The sequence below is a fragment of the Eriocheir sinensis genome, chromosome 63 (genome assembly GCF_024679095.1).
Source record: "Eriocheir sinensis breed Jianghai 21 chromosome 63, ASM2467909v1, whole genome shotgun sequence".
Classification (NCBI taxonomy): domain Eukaryota; kingdom Metazoa; phylum Arthropoda; class Malacostraca; order Decapoda; family Varunidae; genus Eriocheir; species Eriocheir sinensis.
Window position 1 is genome coordinate 7,728,474 of NC_066571.1, and position 20,389 is coordinate 7,748,862.

Consider the following 20,389-nt stretch of genomic DNA (forward strand, 5'->3'; position numbering starts at 1 on the left):
TAATGGAGGTGGATGTGAAGTGGAGGAGGAAGAAGAGTAAGAGGAGTTGGAATCGTAGTGGTGGAGGTAGTGGAGGGACGTGACAAGCAGGAAGGAAGGAAGATGGAGTTTATTGTGGTACATGGGATGGCTGGGGAAGGAAGAGGAGGAGGAAGAAGGTGTTTCGATGTGAAGTGGAGGAGGAAGAAGAGTAAGAGGAGTTGGAATCGTGGTGGTGGAGGTAGTGGAGGGACGTGACAAGCAGGAAGGAAGGAAGATGGAGTTTACGGTGGTGAATGGGATGGCTGGGGAAGGAAAAGGAGGAAGAAAGTGCTTTTTTTGTGTTGGTGACGGTAGGCGGTGCGTAGGAGAGAGAGCAGAAAGGAAGACACCAGACTCACCTTGACAGACGCGTGAGCAAAGTGACGCCCTCAGTATTAGTGCACGCGGGAGGGAAGGGGAGGGGAAGGGAGGTGTCTGGCGGCCTGGAAAGTCATCTCCACCGCCTGTCGCGACGCTGAGGTGGCTGACACGGGGACACGCATGGTGGAGTTTTGCTTTTCTCGTCTATTTTCAACTCCTTACCCGACGCATGCAAATATCGTGACACTTAAAAGCAGTGGCGAAGGTTTTACTTATGAGTTTTCTTTCCTTCACATTTGGGTCATTAATGGGTCGTAGTAATATAATAAAGCACTAATTAAAGGGGAAGTATCGCAGCTTTTAAACAATTATGAAAGTAATTATTTATATACTTTTACTCATCAATTTATTAACGAGACGTTGTAGCCTTTAATTACGGAGGTAATGAAGGTGTCTGGGGCTGCCGTGCTGGTGATACCATCGACAGCCACTTACACGCGATGCAAATGACTGGTCTGTGTACTCGGGGCGGGGCGGGGCGGGGAGGGGAGGAATATTGCCTGTTTTCACCGAGGCAGCTCTGAATATTTTCTCTGGTTTCCGGTGTTGTGTGTATGACTGTATGTGTGTGTGTGTGTGTGTGTGTGTGTGTTGGGGGGGGGGGGGGGGGGATAGGCTGGCCTGGATCTCATTTATAAATCTCTCTTTGATGACATGGGAACAAGAGTGAATGAACCAGGGCTTCTTATCGTAAGGAGCAGAGAACTAGAATACATAGAAGAGAGGGAATAAAAGGGTGAAAAAGTTGAAGTGAATGGATTGGAGTAAATGAAGACACCTCTGCCATAGCCAACCTTCCTTAGTGAACGCCAGCGTGGATCGATATCAATCAGTCAATGATTCTGTGAAGGCACATTACCAAAGGCATCAATCTGTCACATGAGTCACTGTTCAGTGTCCATGTCCCACAGCCATAGAGTATGACAAGGCACACCAGTGACTTGAAGATCTGTAACTTTGTTTTTTACACGGGTATTGACAAAACCATATACTGTACTCATTCCGAGAGAGTCAATAACACCATGGGCAAAGCCAACCTGCCTTAATAATACTTCTTGGCAAGACCCACCATTGTTCTGCACTATGCTACCAAAGTGTGTGAAATTTTTTTAAAGATATGTATCCTTGCCACATGCATGAACAGGTCCTACTGTTTCATATAGAAAACCTCAAAACTCCTGTACCTTGGTCTTGACCCAGGAGACCTGGAGTCCCAAGGGTTTCACCTCCTCATGCAGTGCCTCAAGAGCAATCACCAGAACTTCCAGCGACTCCATAAGGATGACTGCATCATCAGCAAAAACAAGATCAGTGACCCTGGTATTGCTAACATATGCTCCACGATGACTGATCCTCAACTCTGCCTGCTATCCATTTCAAACTAGTGTTGAACAGTGATAGGGCAAGGACACAGCCCTACCTCACTTGTGTTCACAAGGAAGGAGCTGGACAAGCCCCCCACACACACGCAAACTTTTCAGCACTCTCATTCCCAGAATACAGGCCAGTCAATAGACCAGTGGTCCTTAATGTAATCCCATGGAGTTGCAGGAGATCCCAGAGTGACTCCTGATGCACTGAATCAAATGCCTTCTTGAGATCAACATAGGCTGCAAACATCCCGTTGAAACTCGCGTTGGCATTCTGTTATGCCCCGAGATTTGATTTCCTTCTTGTCTACTACTCAGTAATCCCTACACATCCTCTGCGTGTATCAAAACACATGAGAAATTAATCAAGACAAGGAGAGAGTATTCGCCGGCTTCCTGGGATTGAACCCGCGACCAGCGTGACAGGAGAGCCACTCCTTACCGAGGCGGCCAAAGAGTTCCCCACTCGCCAAGTGGGTTATGGGAGGCTCCCTTATCAGGCCCAGTCGCCACACTACAATTCCACTAGTGTGTGAAGCGCTAGGATACAGTCGGTTGTTGACATACTACGATCATGGAGTGCTCAGGCCTTGGCAACTTGTAGTTATTGCAGTCTTGACTGGGATGACCAACCTTCTTCGGTCAGGAGGAATGGCACCAGATTGCCTTATGGCAGTCAAGACTGTAAGGAACCAACGGATCATGGATGGCCTTACCTCCAGCTTTGAGTATCTCTGCACTAATATAACGAACACTAGCTGCCTTTCCACCCTGTAACCTTGCCACAGCCTCTCTGACCTCATCAAGAGAAGGTGAGCTTTCATCACTGGGTGCATCAGCATCCACTATTGTAACCCAGCAGGTGGGAGCTCCCTGCGTGGAGGGCTTGCCATGTACAACAGCTCAAAGTACTCGGTACAATGAGCCCTCTGCCCATCATGTCTTAGAAGAGGCTGCTCTTAGGATAGATAGTGCTCACCTGAGAGGGAGGTAGAGTGTAGCTTCTTCAGGGCTCATTAGGCAGGCTGGAGGTCATATTCATTTTTGGTCTTGTTATGGAATGGATTTCAGCAGGTTAGAATCTGTTCAGAGTATCTATGCAAGGATAGACTTAAATGGCTGTAGGATTCTCTGGGAAGGTGAAGGTTGTCATTGAACTCATAATTAGTTTGTAAAGGAATGAAGATTTTCAGTAACATTAATTTAGTTTTGGTAGTAAAGTAGCATGAAAGAACTCACAGCAATGGACTTGAATTCAAATTTAATTAAGAAATAGGGGCTACCGAGCGTCAGCCGAGTAACCTCTTACAGCCTCCTTATGCTCTCTAACGCATTAATAAGTGATATTAACAAGTAATTTACCTTAGCAGTGGTCTTTCTGGCCTCTTCCCTTCCCTGCCCTCCTATTTGAGCAATACACCTTTTTCACAAACTTAACATTCTCCTCAGTGGCAACTAATCTGGCACTTGTGTTCCAGATGCTGACACACACACACGGCACCCTCACCACATCAGATGTTTGAGTCAGATTCATCGCCTTATAATGGAGGAAAGGTACGTGTTACTGCCAGTGAATTAGTTGCTTCATGGTCACTCACCACATTAACCCGGTAGCAGCGACGGGCCAAATTTGTGGCTTTACCATGTAGAAGCGACGGGCCAAATTTGTGGCTTTACCATGTAGAAGCGATGGGCCAAATTTGTGGCTTTACCATGTAGCAGCGACGGGCCAAATTTGTGGCTTTACCATGTAGAAGCGATGGGCCAAATTTGTGGCTTTACCATGTAGAAGCGATGGGCCAAATTTGTGGCTTTACCATGTAGCAGCGACGGGCCAAATTTGTGGCTTTACCATGTAGCAGCGACGGGCCAAATTTGTGGCTTTACCATGTAGCAGCGATGGGCCAAATTTGTGGCTTTACCATGTAGAAGCCAAATTTGTGGCTTTACCATGTAGAAGCGACGGGCCAAATTTGTGGCTTTACCATGTAGAAGCGATGGACCAAATTTGTGTCTTTACCATGTAGAAGCGACGGGCCAAATTTGTGCCATGATATAAACCCCCCAAAATAGATGATACATAATCCGATCACAAAAAGGTAACATATGTGAAAAAAAAAGCCCGCTACTCACTGCCAAACCATTTCAAAAAGTCCGTTTGGGCGTTCGATTCCTTGGGTCTTTTCCTCCCCTCTGCTCCGCCACACAGTCCCAACACCTGTTCCTTCCTCTCACATGTTAGCTATGGGTAACACACGAGAGGACAATATAGGTCTTTGGGCTGTGGGAAGGGAAGGACCCACGAAATCCATTGCCGAAACGAACTATTTGAAATGGTTGGACTATAGGATCATGAAACTACCCCTGGAAATGCTCAAAACTCCTATGAAAGCCTTGTCCAGTATGTGAGTCTGGGCGCCGATATGTGTCGGAATATACCCATAGGACCTTGCAGTTCCCCCAAACATACCCATAGGACCTTGCAGTTCCCCCAAACATACCCATAGGACCTTGCAGTTCCCCCAAACATCAACCTTTTTCTTCCTACCTACCATCAGGCTTATATAACTACCCCTGGAAATGCTCAAACCTCCTCCAAATTTGTGGCTTAACCGTGTAGCAGCGACGGGCCAAATTTGTGCAATGATTTTAACCCCCCCAAAATAGATGATACATAAACTGATCACAAATGGTTTGATATATATTATGAAATGGTTTGTGTGAGGGGTGATTTTTTCTCATTTTTCTCGCTTAGAGGGACCATTAAGAAACGTGATCCCCGCTGCTTCTGTGTTAAATTGGCAGAACCAACTTGATCTGTCTGTGAAATCCTTGTCTTTGGTGCCTCTTTGTATTTGCTCAGCTTGGGGCCGTTTTCTGTTTTTCCTTTGCCATCGTCCGCCTCATATGCAGTGGATAAAAAAATGTCCAAAGGGTAAATGATCGAGAGGCAGAATATTTTTGTCATGAATATTATTAACAAGGTATATAATACACAGGACTCAACACGAAACATGATAACCCTGATAGTAAACATAATATAACTTTTTAGAGTACATACAATAGTCTTATAATTGTCCAAATACTTACATTTCATATGAAGGCATTTGTAGGGTTTTGATAAAAGGCAGTGTCTGACAAGCTATGAACACAACATGTATACAATGTACTTACAGTTTACCTATTTTACGTTGGTAGTGAGACCTGCCATTTACATCTTTATACAGCAAGACTGTAACCCTGCACAGACTGCTTCATGTGATACTAAGCACTGTCAACTACTACTATGTACACATGCATTAAAATGGCAAAGGGCCACCAACATCCAGACGTATGATCTTTATGTAAAACATATGAAAATTTGAGTTCAACACTATAAATATCGACATAAAAATGCATTGAGCACGGGTCCTAGTCTTGTATATAAGGTCACTTTGGTCATGATCCTGTTGAGTAAAAGGACCAAATTCAGTTAACACAGCTACATTAGCATAAAATTAAGTCAGGTTACAAAATTATCACCTAATTTAAGAAATTTTCCCAAGAAAACTTCAATTAGGCAACACAGTAAGGGATTATGGATGAGGAGATCACATAAAACAGCCATCATTATAGAGGTGTAGCCATGAGGGTAATGGTCCCCTACCAACACTGGAGGCACTGAGCACAGGGTGGTGGTCCACGCTGCCTCCCACTGGACCTTCAGCCCCACACTTAACCTTACTACACAAGTGTTTTTTGTGACTATCACTGCCTGATCACATTGGTTTCTCTAATGGATGTCTTTGATCCACCGCTCTCATTATTGCATCAACTTTACGCTGGCCTGTGGTCTGGGACACGGTTCCAGTAATAGCTATCGCTGGCCATCACTCTGGGGGAAGACTGACTTAGTGGACCATTGGGGGTGAGCGGAGGGGGGTACTGTGTGGCAGGGGAGGAGTGGAGGGGCTGGGGCCCCCTCACTGCCCCGTTATGGGGGTACACAGGAGGGTACCCACTGGATGAGGTGGGCAAGGCATTGTACCCTCCATGGGAGTAATAGGGAGGACCTGGAGGCCCAGAGAGGGTTTGAGGTGGGTAGGGGGGAACCATGGATCCGGGGGAGGGTGGCGGCAATGTTGCCGTTGATCTGATGTTGGTTCCTGGAGGCGGCGGGCCCACTGGGGATCCCAGGTTGTTGGGATTCATCGTATCTGAAAATGTAATAAACAAACCTTAGACACGTGGTATGCATCACCATTCAGGGCCTACCTTCAAACAGGACCTTTACATTTAGGAATTTTGAAATCTTGGCCATGAATTTTTTAAACCCAGGCATAAACATCAAAGGCTGGTGCTCACCAAGGTGCTGCGGCAGCTTGCCGCCGCGCTTCACCAAGAGGGCGACGCTGCTCCCACACTGCTTGATCAGCTCAATGGCATCAGCATGAGTCATGTCCTTGGTTGACCTCCCATTGATTTCCATCAGCTGATCTCCAACCTGGAAGACAAAGTGGCTTGTAGCACCAGATCATATTAGAAGACTCAGAAATACATCACCATGACTACCTCTGTGCATCCAATTGGCCCTTGAATTTGTGGTGGGTAAAAACCCAGGACATGGAGAAAGTGCAACAGCTGGGTTCACACTGGCGAGGGGTGGGATTGAATCTGTGCACATGGCTTGGCATCTAGGGGGGATAAACACTGCACTACAGTAAGTTAATATTATCCTAATGGGGTCAGTATTACCTTAAGCTTTCCATCTTCAGCGGCCGGCCCACTTTCTGCAATCCTGAGGACGAAGAGCGGCATGTTGTGGAACTCACGGCCGCCCCGGATGCTGAAGCCGAAGCCTCGCGTGCCGCGCTGCAGCTCCACGCTGTAGTACTCCCCGTCATCGCCGGGCTCACTCTCAGCCTGAACCACCGCCAACACAAAGGTGAGAGAAAGTTCATGATGAAAAACATTGTTAAGAAAATTGCAGTACCTATGACACTGTTGAAAACACATCATCAGTTTCATATGTGTTTGCTAAGCTGTCTGTAACTGTAAAAGGCATTTTGTTTGCAAAAGAAATTGAGGAATAAGCTGGCTAGTTTGCACGGTAGGTACCAAAAGTTCTGCAATCTGAAAACACCTGATCAAGTAAGTCCATCTAATTCACAGGATTGTTTTAAAGAGCAGCACATTACTGTGTTTTGACCAACTTGTGTTTTGTTCCTTCAGCATTGAATAGTTAATTGCATCAGTAGCATTATAGAACCCAGCTCTGTGGTCAGCGAGTAAGGTCACTGTCATGTAGCTAATTACTGAGCAGCTCCGTGAACAAGTTGATAATGTAGATTTTTACTGGTCAGCAAAAGTAGTTAAGTTATTAAGCTGTCTCCTCACCACTGCCATCCTGCTCAACAAAGTGCCTGCCTGAATGCCACAGTGCTGCCAACTCTGGGGCTGGCTTGTGGGGTGCACTAATAATGCAGTGTTATTAGATCATTAAAAGTTTGTCCTCTTGTTTCACTATTTCATGCACGGGTGACGTCCAGAGTTAACCGACTGGCCTAGTAAAAATGTACCTCCCCATCATTCACCACATCTTGCAGTGCCTGTCCCTCACATTCCATGCATGAGGTCATTATACTGTATGGACTCCACCACAGACTGATCACACCAGAGGCCACATCGTCAGCCTGACAATGATGTGATTCTCCTGGTGTGAATAGTTTGTTTGTGGCCATAAAAAAACAATGCCGCCTTTAATTAATTTATAGTCAAAATGACGTGAATGGATTTAACGAAATTTGTTAGTTGTAAATGCAGCCTTGAGTGTCGTGCCCTCCCTGGCTGATGCAGGGCTGCCCGGGATATTCCAGGACAGGATACAAAACACAAGTTCGTCAAAATTTTACAGAGATTCTGCAGCCGTGCAAAGAAATGTGCTGATTTTCACACTATTAATCCTCTGACTAACAAAACATAGCTGTTACTAAATGCTTATCTAAAGGAACAAAATTGGTGATTTAAATTTTTTTAAATCAGATCATAAGTGGATAAATAAATCATAGTGCAAATAATATTAGGTGGATTTTAGTGTACACAAGTTTGTAAGGAAGATACTGAAAAACTCTTCTAGTCAGATAAAATCATTCAGAAAATCTAAATTCATACATCAAATAATTACTTGAACTTGTGAGAACCAAACTACACAGAAGCAAAAGAAACCTTCACCAGCGGGAAGCAAAGCCAGGCAAGTTACTATATAGTAGTCAGTGGTCCACCTCTGCCAATCCACTCCTCACACACCACCTACTGTTGCTGGCAGGACACAGTCACATCCAGGGGTGGGGCAGGGGGTGGTCTTGGCTGTGCACCGTGAGTGATATTTCAGGAGGGGACTGAGTAGCCTTAACATGTGATGGAAGGACCTCAAGGACCCACAAGGTGAATGTAAAAATTCATCTACAGCCAACAGACCGTATTGGCTATCAGTTCGCCTCTTCATCGCCTGAGGCCCTGTGCATGCATCTCCGTGCCAATGGAGATGCTTTACCCTTTGTTAACTGACTTAGTACAGTTTTGGTGTTGCTTATCACAACATTGTGTACATGAAGCACTTATTTTATGACCAGAAATTAAAATAATCACATTTTCAGAAATCAATATAAATTATACTACAGATGGTATAAAGCAAAATGAGTGAAATACTCAGGAGACATAACATCTCGTGTTGCCTCCTGGACTAGACTCCTGGTGTTCAGGCCACATACATTCACCACTTGGTGATCATGTTTACCATAAATCAAAATGCAAACCTTAAACCCTAAGAGTAAAGGGTAATATAGATTTTTCACAACCAGCAGGAAGCACATTTGGACATTTGGCTCAAAACAATATCTTGTATTTTGAACTCTCAAAACAGGAGGAAAAAAAAAAAAAAAAAAAAAAAAAAAAAAAAAAAAATCACCGGGGCAAGCACCTCCTGGACGGTTCCCCGGGTGGCCGAGTGTGGCGCTGCGTGCATAGCCAATACGGTCAATCCAAACACAACAAATGCCTATTAGCTAGTATGGATTCTATTTTCATCACAATATGAATCACCGTGTCCCTGACGAGGAACACTTGAAAGACTCACGAAATTCTACACTGGTGCATCACAGTTGTCCTATTCTGTGTCCAGTACAGGGCTGCTTGAATATTAGCTTCATAAACTATTAAGCTGCTTTCCATAAGTACCAAGGTGCCTCCACCCACTCCCTGCCATTACTAAGCTCCTGGCGAGGGAGGAGGTGCTCACCATGTATGGCATCATGCTCCTAACCACTAGCAACCACTAATGCCCACTAGTAATGCACATCCCTTGGTCCCTGTGATGTGAGGTTTTATCTCGGCATGTGCTGACATCAACTTGCACAGTCTGTGTGTACCACCTGAGGCGGTCCCGTGTGACCTGCACCTTACTGTGTGGTCACCCCTCCACCAAATGCCCAGTGGTTACATGCAAAACACTTTTTGCCCCTCAAGTTCTGCAATTGTGGTTTTGGCTGTTTGCAGGGATGCCATCAGAATTTTTTATTATGATGCATTACACTGGTGACAAACAGCAGCAACTTGCTGCATAAAGCTGTAGAGACACACGGTTCTGATCCCACAGATGGGTTACGAGTGATACAAATGTCCAAATTGTTATGCATCTTGTTTGGGTTGCTTAGCATCCAAACAGTTCTTCACAGGTCACCCAAGATTATTGCAATTCATCAGCCTTATGTTAATATAAGGCTGTATAACAGCACACTTCTATTTTGTTTACCAAAAACCTCATGGAAACTCTTGATTGTTGTAACAACGGTGCAATTTGTTGTTGACTTGCTTTGCACTTCATTCTTGGCCAAAATTTCACTTGTGGGTCAGGTTAGTAACCTGTACACAACAGCTTTATGATCTAACTTAGCAGTATAACCTTGTGATACATGGCCAGGAAAATAAGTCTCTGGTTATGAAGGAGGAACAGTGACTGGCATGACCAACACACCTTCCACTACACGCTGGGGCGTAAAAAAATCAAGAAAGGCTTCAAAAAGTGCCATGACAATTTTTCCAGTATTGGCAACTGAATTGCCTGATTTTTTTTGTTGTGACAAGAGGGCTGACTCAGGCAGCACAAAGCTGCATCATGAACTTCATCTGGACAAGATAACTCTATGGCAAGGCCTCAACTGATCTTTCTGTTGCAAGCAGGTTGATGTTGGGACTGCCAAGCTGGGTGCCGCTGCCACCACCACAATCCAGGGACTGGGGCACCTTAACCTGACACCAACAGTAGCTGAGATTGAACCCAGGCACCAGAAAGGAGATGAGGGAGGACCATGAACATGGGGATGTGAAGGGTGCCCAGGGGATGGATGAGAGCCTAAGGGAGTGTGACTGGAGGACACAGGTGTGACCCACCTTGGAGGAGTAAGCTGGCGGGCCAGAGGCTTGAGGGGCCGAGACTGGCGTGGCCTGAGCCAGTATCATGGACCCCTGAGAGCTCTGTGAGGAAAGAATCAGTCAAACTAAGTCATGAGTCACTGACACAGCATGTCAGTTCTTTCGCCCAACATGGAGCCTGGTCGCTAGTCAGTGTGGTATGCTGTCTCCTTGTCTTGTCTTTGGCAGTCATGTATTTTAAGCATTGTAATTACACCCTACAGAGAACAGAACAAGATCAGTGAGCTCCCCACACATGCAACAAAGGGCAAGACTTCACTGTGCCTGACAGTCTCATGATGTGTCTGGTGTGAGGGAGGGGAGTTATTGAGTATTGCTGCAATTATCTTGGGCACACTGAGGTGCAGCAAGATGTCTGAGTTCAGTTGAGTAAGGAAAAGGTATATACGCTGCCAGAAAGTTGCTTGTCATGTTCAGTCTTTTATTAGGAAAAGTTGCATTTTAGGATGGTTATTTCTACTAGTTTCCTAGTTTCAGTAGCCAGACTAGGAAAGAATTTTTTGGTCATGCACAGCTCCTGTATGTGGATATACTCATGTTATTAATACTTGCACCTTTGTCACGGTCAAAAAAGAAGTTCACACAAAGATCAAATATAAATACTCAAGCATGTTAGTTGAAAAATCAAAACCAATACACCATCACTCCAAACACCCAGAGGCCATGCAACTCATGCCCCGCGCCACTCACCCGCTGCGAGTTGGAGGTGGTGCTGGAGGCGTCGTCTGTGGAGGGAGAAAGGAATCATTCACAGGCTGAGTAAACCACCTCAGGACACGCTGCCCTCCTTACTAGAGTCTGATGAATTGATTTTATCTTTTCTTCCTACTTCAGTACATGTCAGTAAACCATTGCTAGAGCTCAAAAATGTTTATGTCAGATTGAAAAGGTGGTTAAAAATCCCCCAAACTAGGTGTCAATGACCACACAGTTCTTCCAGGGTTGCACGAGAGGGTCGCTTCTCTCATCAAGAAGCTGCCGTGACCCTGGACAAAACTCTCACAGCCTTTAGGTCACGAGACAAGAGCTGTACCCCCAGAGCCACCTGACCCCTGCTTTCACCTGGTTTTAAATTTATATAAATTATCACATTTTTTTGTTCAAAATGATATAACTGAAAACAGGTACACAACATAGATTTTTTTGCTCATTATCTAGTTAATTTCAATGTACCTGCAAGGCATTTTAAAACCACAGCAAATATCTCAAATACATGCAACAGTGTGTGGAAAAGTCAGAAGCTTCTAACTTTTGAAATTTGAACATCATGACTACTGCAGTTGAGTGTGTGGCTACAACCCAGAAGCTGCAACTAACCCCTTGGCGGCCCAATGGTGAGGGTGACAGAGTAGCCGGACTCCTTGATGAGGTTGACAATGTGACCGTGGTGGAGAGTCTTGATGTCCACCCCGTTGACGGCGAGGATGCGGTCGCCAACATTGAGTCTCCCACACCGCTCGGCTGGACTGCCTTCAATGATGCGGCCTGTGGAGGGGGGAGACTGATCACCAACCATTCCAACACAAGAATTTCTCCAACTCAGGAAATATGACACTGAGCTACAAGCTATAAGTTTTAGAAATGTTTAAGTTTGTAAATAAACATCACAGCACTAAGAGAAAATTTCCTTTCTGTACGAACCATATTAATATCTTGGGACAGTCTAGGATCATAAATTGTGAAACTGCCAATGACAAGGACTTGTTGTATGTTATCAATGTACTTATTGCTGACTAAATTGATTAAAGTACACAACTGACAGCATTTTGAGCTCTACTTAAAAGTTTAAGTGAGAAAACACAGACCTTGTAGCACACAAAATGTTTACTGCGGAAAATGTGACCTTACGAAGCCAAGCAATGGATTATTAACATGGTTGATTTTATCCAAGTAGAACTTTTGGTAGCCGTTCAAGGAAACTTTGCAGTGACAGACCTATTGTAGAGCCAGACTTGGTGACTGAAGAAATGATGACAAATCCAAAGCCTTCATTCTCCCTCCTGGTGACTGTGATGTCATAAGGAAACTGCATCTCCAGTGAGCGATTGTGCAGCTCTGGAAGAAGAAATTAAATAACAGTGCTGCAAAATACATCCTATGGTAGTACATTAACAATTTACTATAAAGAAATTGAGTATGTTATGTTTACTATGTTATGAGTTTGAAACATGCCCGTAGTGTTCAGGGAGCAGGTGATGGGAAGGTTACCACAGAACACTTGCTGCTTTATTCTATACATACCACTTGAATTATTACAAAAACTTATCACAATATATAATGAACCAAAAACTATAATCATAAATATCACAATATATAATGAACCAAAAACTATAATCATAAAAAGTTTTGCTTCATTTTTATACAACAAGAGCAGTGAATGTGATGCACAATCTCTTCTTGCTTCAACCCCAATATGGTGATTTTTGGGAGCCATTTCTCACAGCATCATCCGGCCTCTGAACTTTGATTCACTCACCGGTGGGGCTGAGGGTGCGGCGCCGCAGCGTGAGGGTGACGCGTCCCTGAGCGGCGGCAGCAGCCATGAGGTCCACCACGTGGCGGTGGCTTGAGCCAAGCACCATCTCCCCGTCCACCCCGATGATCTCGTCCCCGGTGGTCACGCTTCCCTCCTGGTCGGCCGCACCGCCGGGCACAATGTGACCGATGGACACCTGCAGGACACAAGGCTTTGAGAATGATGCCGGGGACTCCTGATCATACATACAATTTTCCTCTTCAAAAAATCATAAATTACTGTATTTATTAAGATTATCAAGAATGTTGTAGACCTACCTGTGAGCCTTCCTCAGTGCCTCCAACTATCCTGAAGCCAAAGCCTGTCTCCTGCCTCTTCAGGGTCACCGTGAACTCCGTGAAGCCCAAGTTGCCGTTAGAGCCTGAGGTTGGCAGCCGCGGGTTGACACTGTAGCGGCCGTCAGGGAACCTGTGGGGTGGTCACCAACATGAACAGCGGCATCTTCTTCAGCGAGTCACTAATGACATCGTCCACATAATCCATAAACAATGTGCCTGATTTCACAAGAAGGTAATTTGAAATGTGTTATGGTTTCAGATGAGTAAATGTCAATATAATAAAGTAAGAGTAATTTTAAGTGATGTTTTATATTGTAATAGTACAATCATTAAATCTTATTAAGAGGTATGTTTGAGGCCCAGATTTTAGTAAAGATCATTATGTTACACTGACTGGGTGTTGTGCTGCCATGAGAACAATGCAGGCAGGAGTGGCCAGCACTCACCTGGGCATGCTGACCGGGGCCGGGTGCTCATACTCAAAGCTGGTTGACTCCTTCCGCCTGCCCAGACTGTCCACCTGGTTGTTGTAGCCGGCAGAGTTGTTGTGGCCGTAGTAGGGCGGGTAGGGGTTCCTGGCGGGGGGCACCTGGGCCTGGGAGCTGTAGCCGGAGTCCTGGCGGGGCAGGTCGTAAGTGTCCTTGGGGTAGTGCATGTAGCCATAGCCAGAGTTATGCTCCATGCTGGTGTTGTGGTGGTGGTTGTTGTTGTTGTTGTGGTGGTGGTGGTTGGTGTTGGTGGTGTTGTCGGTGTAGTAAGGGTAGTGGCCGGGGTAGCCGGGGCTGTTGTACTCCTTGGTGGGAGTCTTGGCATGGCTGCGTTTCATTTCGGATTCCTCGGGGTTTTGCTGCTGTTGCTGCTGCTGCTGCTGCTGCTGCTGCTGTTGTTGTTGTTGCTGCTGGTAGTAAGGGTCTGGGGGGTAGGGGTCGTGGTGGTAACCGTAGCTGTTCTGCTGCAGCAGCGCACCATCTGGGCGATAGCCTTGGGACTCACTGCCCAGGTAGTTCTCGTAGCTGTTCTGCTCCAAGCTGACCTGACCCATCTGGACGGTCATGTTGTTAACCTTTGTGTCGTACTGAGAATCCACCTGACCTCCAGTGTAAGAGAAGGCCCCGGGATATGGTGCGTGGGTGGATGTGGGTGTGTAGGGCGGCCGGTACTCAACACCACCCTCTCCCTGGCGTGCTGCGTCCCCGGCCCCGGAGGTGTCCATCACGGCCATCACGTTGGGTGTCTTGGGGCGGTTGCGGGTGTCCACCAGCGGGGTCTTGGGCCGGTTGGGGATCACCTCCTTGGGCTGTGAGCTGTACATGTCTGCTGTTGGGGTTTTGCTCCTGAAGAGACCTGTGGCTACTCCCGCCTTCTTGGGGCTGGTGGACTGGTCCTTGCGTAGCCTGGCTTTGGAGGGGGAGGCGAGGCCACCACGCTGCACCATCACCACGGCCTCCTGCCCCTGCGCACACTCCTTCAGCACCTGCACCACCTCCGTGTGGCTCATTCCCTTCACATTAATATTATTTATGTCCACCAAAATGTCACCCTCTATCAAATTTTTGCACCTTCCACGATCGAGTATTTTCTTCACTTTCTGTCCGTACACACTGTCAGTTATGGTAAACCCAAACCCATTGGAACCCTTCACAATGGGTATAGTCAAGTACTCTGGCTTGCTCATGCCTGATGGGTAGAAGTCTAGAATGTCTGGGGTGTTATCAAAGTTTTCTGAACTCAGGAGGTCAGCACTGCCAGGCCTCGGCACCTGTTGCACACGCTCAGGGTTGCTCAAGTCCGGCATGGACTTGGCAGTGTTCATACTCTCACTTGAATTGTTCCTGGACCGCTCGTAGCCCTCACCAAACACTGACTTAGAGGAGCGTGCATCTGCCAGAGGGACACCACCAGCACAAGCTTGCATTAGTCACAGGAACACTGACAGGATTAACTTATCAACATTGAAAATGGACAAGACAAGACACCCCTGCCTTAAACCATACATTCATTCATTCATTCATCTTTGGTACCTGCTCCTAGGAGCTTCCACCAGGGGATGGCCACGGCAGAAGAGTTTCCATCTCTCTCTATCCAGACACTCCCTCCTTGCCTGCTCAAAGTTTCTCAAGGATCTTTCACCCCTCTCCCTGACATACTCCTGCACCCTATCTCTCCATTTCACTGGAGGTCGTCCTCTAACATTCCCTCCCTCTATCTCACTCACATACACCCTCCTGGTCATCTTACTCTCCTCCATTCGCTCCATGTGGCCAAACCACTTTAAAGTCTGTCGCTTCACTTCTTCCACCAGTCCACACTTCTTCCTTTCACCCCCGTGACACATTCCAAAACGCTCATACACATTTTCATTACTCATTCCATCCATTCTACTCACACCACAACCACTCCTCAAATAACTCATTTCTGCTGCCTGCACTCTACTCTGCCTTTCATTCCAGGCCCACGTTTCACTTGCATATGTGAGGGTTGGTACATTACTGTATTTCTCAACTCCCTCTTTACCTCCATGCTCACACTTCTGCCATTCATGATACATCCCAAAGACCCTACCACCCTTCTTCCTTGCAATGCCCTTTCTCTTGTCTCTCCTGTACCACCATGCTTACACATAAATCAGCAAATAAGACTGAATTCAGCACCAACTTCCTTCCCTCAGCGTACATTTTTACTCCAACTTCCCCAACTTTGCCCTTCAATTCTCTCATAACACCATCCATATAAATATTGAACAACCATGGTGACATGACACTCCTGCCTCAAGTCCACTTTATCTCAAAATGTTCACCTATCATTTCCCACAGAGGCAGGTGGGAAATCAAAGTAGGTAATGTATCCACTTTGATGACTTTGAAGAAGAGTTGTTGGCTGGATCCCTAACCTCAATCTCTTGCTATACATCCTTTTAAGCCTCGTCACCCTTTAGGCACAGTTGAATACAGGGGCATTCTTTGTCACCATATCTCAGTGGTAAGGTTATATAATAGTAATAATATCATGTTGTTATTCTATAAGGCACAGCACGGGTGGAGAGTCAAAATGGCCTCGGCGAAAAAGTAAAATTCAGCAGCTGAAATTCTTTTAAGAGCATTATTAGTTTTACACAATATTTTCCCCATGAAGGCAACTCACCGGCTGACGTCACTGCCACTGTGGTCACAATCTCTGTGTTGGGGTCGTTGGGGTCGAAGGGGAGAGGGTAGCCTCGGCACACCTCCAGGTACACCGTCCTGCCGGGGTCAATGTTCTGGAACATGGTCACCACGTCGGCGTGTGTGTAGCCCAGCACACAGGTGTCCGCCACGTACACCAGCACGTCACCTGCACCACAGAGTTACTTAGCGTACTGACAAAGGTTTACATCTATTATAATTACACATTCAAAGTAATTATCGAATCATACAATTTACTCCAAGAACTTATATTACCTAAAAACGGGCAACAACCATACCAATATAAATGTAATATAAGTGAGGACAACAAATGACTAGGTTATTAGGCTGTACATAATACTGTAGATCTGTTTCATCACACTCGCTGCCTCAAAAGGGTTCACGCATGCTTAAGTGGCTCATGACCAAGACGCCTTGCCATGTGACAATCCGTCCATTACCAGTTCTCAGTTTGCCGTCCTGCCAGGCCGGGCCGTTGGGCACAACACTTTTGATCTGCAGGAATTCCTCCTCGTTGTCATCGCCGCCCACGATGGTGAAGCCGAGGCCTCGAGAAGACTTGATGAGGCTGGTGCGGATGAACTCCCCCTGCAGCTCGGCGGGGTTGCGGGTGAACACCACACTCGGGTTCGATCGATCTGCAGGTCGGGGAAAACATGAAGGGGTTTCCTAATAGTTCCTTGTTTATTTTCCCTTAACTAATTTGCTACAGAACATTTGAAGTATTGGCTTCATAACTCATAGTCAGGAAGTCCACATGTTCCACAAGGAATGGTAATTTGGTAACGAACATTCATCAGGAAGTAGCAACATTTTTCACATATACAATATGCCTCGGGGTGTGAGGTTCACTTCATCGGTTAGTGTGTTAAGCCCTGGCAGACCCACTCCCCATTGAGGGTTATTTAGCACTTGACATTAGTAGGTTAATTGCCATTAGTAACATTTAGAGTCAAAGGACTCAAGACAAGGTTGCTGGGACATGCGGTGACTGGCATGCCCCGTCATCCCAGGTAGGTCACCTTGAACACAGGAGGACAAAACAAACATTTATATTAGTGTTCTTCTCTCTTCTCCAGCACATGAAGCGCAACATTCGTTAGTCTAAGCATGAGGCGGCCAACACTATCGGGGGAATACCTGTCTGCCTCAGGGCGACTGATGAGACTACAGGGTCCTCGGAGGGGAGGTAGAGAGGGGAGTCTGAGGGAGTGAGGGCAGTGTAGGGGTGGTAGCTTGAATAAGATCTTTGGTGGTGGATGGTGGGGTAAAGGTCCTGGCCAGTGGGGCTGCTGGACAGGAAGCGTGTGAGGGAATAGGGTCTTGGGGAGGGGAAGTGAGGTTGTCCAGTGGAAAAAGGTGTTGAGGTATAGTTCCATGTGCCTCGAGGGGTAAGAGTCTGACTGGGGCTGTACTGCCAAGGACTGGAGGTACCACTGGGGCTGCTATAAGACCGACCATATGTGGGGGTTGGTCCCCTGGGGGAAGAAGAGGCCTGAGGTACCCGTGGGTGGAGGGAGGCTGGAGCAATTGTTTGGTAGTTTGGGAAGTGAGGTTTGGCAAAGTTTGGTACAATTGTTTGATTGAAGGTTGGGTTTTTGACTTCTGGAGTCCTGAGTCCCTGACTAAGTGATATTTGGTTTATGTTGACATTGTTTTGCTTACTGGCAGGAATGTTTTGATCGCTTGTGTAGAGGTTGTTTGAGGAGAGTGCAAGGTTGTTTGGCTTGGAGGCCGGGGGGGTTGGAGAGAGGTTGTTGGCGCGGTAAGGAGTGCCACTGGCCAGATGGATGGGATCCATGGGATTGGATATAATGATATTTTGCTTGCTAAGGTTTGAGTGCTTTGGGGAAACATCTGGGTGCTTGTGATTAGGAGAGAGGGAGCGGGGGCGAGGGAGGGAGCTTCTTTCCACTCGGTTGTGGACCCGAATATTTGCTTGCTGCGCCTGCGCCTGCAGCTTAGAGTCTTTCCCCTCAGATGCCAAGCACGGTAAACAGGGCAGGTACACCATGAGCCCTAGAACAACCCAGAGACAACCCTCTTACAATACACGCAAGCAACTCAGCTGAGCCAAATCAGAAAACTTAATGACAGCATCTTGCTTGCACATATATGAAAAATTATTCCCTAAAAACAATAGCAAGGACAAATTTTCATCTACCTCACATATAACTGATAACATAACTGATAATAGGAGAGCAGTAATTGTCTCTGGACTGTTATAACAGAGACATTAATGGATGCAAACTACAAGTGGCATGCAAGTCATGTCCCCTCTTAGGCCAGGAAAATTAGGGAGTTAGCAATAACACTGAACCTCAGCAATAACTACAAATGAGAAGACCCAGACACTATGGACAGTCCCTATCAGCACATCCAGGGAGCCAGACAGACAGGAGGAAGATGCGCCATCATAATTTTGAATGAACGTCAACAAATCACACAGCTTGGAACACGATGGCTCAGAGGGGCCATGCCTGCACCACCAGAAGAGCACTCATCAATAGTAAAGGCAAGTAGCCACAAACTAATCCTCTCCTTACAGTGAAGCAACTCTGATAAACACGAGTGAGTGCAAAACTACATCAGAGGCACTGGACACAGATGATTCCTGTCACACCAACGGCAGGACCCAGCGTGTGAAGGCCACCAAGGACTCACTGTTTGCGCGCTTGTGTCCTCCACCCGGGGGCTGCGGTGGGCCCTCTGTGGTGCCTGGCGGGCCTCCTCCTCCGCCAGCACTGCCTCCGCTGCCTCCACCCACGCCGTCCACAGCAGACTTCTTCTGTCGGGGGAAGGTGTTGCTGCCACCGTCGCTTGGGCTGTTTCCACCGCCTGTGATAGGAGGAAAATTTTACTGCTTGGTCCCAACGTCCATAATAACTGACCTTTTTTTTTGAGTAAAGAAAGCAGCTCAGGGGTCAAAAGTAAAAAGACAAAAATCATGCAAAAACAAACAAAAAAACAAATATAGCAACAACTGCAGCTATAACATAAAGGCAAACTTCTGTGGTCCATGTACATCCCCCCCCTTCAACCCAAAGCTTGTGACACTTTACTGAGTAATCTCAAGTGTACCGTTAAACCTTATTCATCTTGTTATTTCAGTGGTGGTAAATTATTACTGAAACACAGCAAGAAAAGTGTCAAGATAAACCAACTTCACAGCAAGAAAAAATAAAAATCTATCAGCTCCTCCCAGCCGGCCACGTGAGAGCAGGGCCGGGCGTTCCCTGCTTACCTTGAGCAGGGCTGATGGACTGCTTCTTGGCCATCATGACAGGGTTCTCGTACTGTGTCTTGCGGTTGACGTGGTCGATGTAGTAAATGCCGTACTGTGGGTCGTCAATCCTCTCCCAGCCGAAGGGCAACTCGTCCTCCCCACACTCCTCGGCGCTGCGCTTCTGCACCCGAGCCAGTCTGGGGTCTAGCCACGAGGAGGTGCCGGCCATGTGGCTGGAAGAAGAAAGTTGGTTGTCATATTTTCCCTTTATTTGTTGTTGAAGTATTCAAGTGCAGTTACAAAATGACCAATATATTGGAACAACAATACAGCACAGTGCAAGAAGTATGAATTGTAAATATAACAAAATTTCTTGGTAAGTTCATAAAACTGTCATATAAAAGATCTGCCTTTTTCATGAAGCCAAGAATCAAACAACTTAACATAATGCATCATGTTGAGCAAAGATCTTGACCACTTACTCAATGTAGTACGGCTCCCCGTTCTCCGTGTAGGCCTTCTCCCAGTTGTAAGGGAGGGGGCCGAGCTCTCCTGCTGTGGCGGGGTCTGGACCCTGCATCCCTGACTCATCTCCCATGGGGTTGTAGTGGGTGCCCGGGGAGGGGTGGGGGTGGCTGGGGGCCTCAGGGGGGCCCTCGCTGCTGCTGGTGTTGGCGGCCATGGCTTCTACATTGGAGCGGTTGCGCCGCCGCTTGCCCTCAGAGCTGGGGTGGGCGCCGGGCAGCACGGCCCCGCCGGAGGAGCTGCGGGCCAGGTGGTCGGGGGGGAGGGAGGGGGGCTTGGGGGTCCCGTAGTGGTTGCCTGCCAGACACAACAACAATTAATGTCTCATCAAGTGTTCATTCATCTCTGTACTTGGCTAGATATGTTTTTGTTCATTCTAAGTTGAGTAAGTGGAAGAAGAG

General features: G+C 46.7%; 1 protein-coding gene and 1 long non-coding RNA gene across 7 annotated transcripts in view; one reads left to right on the forward strand and one right to left on the reverse strand.

The window, feature by feature from the left end:
• The window catches only part of LOC126986952 (uncharacterized), a 12,518-nt gene extending 1,005 nt beyond the window's left edge, over positions 1 to 11,513 (forward strand). Inside the window, exons 2-5 of one of the 2 annotated variants that reach the window (XR_007740077.1) lie at positions 3,251 to 3,326; positions 6,527 to 6,696; positions 10,445 to 10,621; positions 10,900 to 11,513. This is a non-coding gene — a long non-coding RNA (uncharacterized LOC126986952). Of the gene's footprint in view, positions 1 to 3,250; positions 3,327 to 6,526; positions 6,697 to 9,989; positions 10,194 to 10,444; positions 10,622 to 10,899 lie in introns of those variants that run through there. The other variant, XR_007740076.1, reaches the window with a different exon arrangement.
• Positions 4,729 to 20,389, reverse strand: part of LOC126986951 (membrane-associated guanylate kinase, WW and PDZ domain-containing protein 1-like) — a 71,841-nt gene continuing 56,180 nt past the window's right edge. For 3 of the 5 annotated variants that reach the window (XM_050843493.1, XM_050843490.1, XM_050843495.1), the window contains 16 exons: positions 19,946 to 20,285; positions 19,482 to 19,696; positions 18,902 to 19,075; positions 17,378 to 18,256; positions 16,678 to 16,875; positions 16,197 to 16,385; positions 13,502 to 14,936; positions 13,035 to 13,185; positions 12,718 to 12,913; positions 12,177 to 12,296; positions 11,559 to 11,726; positions 10,932 to 10,966; positions 10,200 to 10,283; positions 6,507 to 6,674; positions 6,117 to 6,255; positions 4,729 to 5,968 (listed from right to left, as the gene is read on the reverse strand). In XM_050843493.1, the coding sequence (XP_050699450.1) occupies positions 5,589 to 5,968; positions 6,117 to 6,255; positions 6,507 to 6,674; positions 10,200 to 10,283; positions 10,932 to 10,966; positions 11,559 to 11,726; positions 12,177 to 12,296; positions 12,718 to 12,913; positions 13,035 to 13,185; positions 13,502 to 14,936; positions 16,197 to 16,385; positions 16,678 to 16,875; positions 17,378 to 18,256; positions 18,902 to 19,075; positions 19,482 to 19,696; positions 19,946 to 20,285 (4,871 nt within the window). In that variant the 3' untranslated portion in view covers positions 4,729 to 5,588. The remainder of the gene's footprint in view (positions 5,969 to 6,116; positions 6,256 to 6,506; positions 6,675 to 10,199; positions 10,284 to 10,931; positions 10,967 to 11,558; positions 11,727 to 12,176; positions 12,297 to 12,717; positions 12,914 to 13,034; positions 13,186 to 13,501; positions 14,937 to 16,196; positions 16,386 to 16,677; positions 16,876 to 17,377; positions 18,257 to 18,901; positions 19,076 to 19,481; positions 19,697 to 19,945; positions 20,286 to 20,389) is intronic. The other 2 variants (XM_050843492.1, XM_050843494.1) reach the window with 2 other exon arrangements.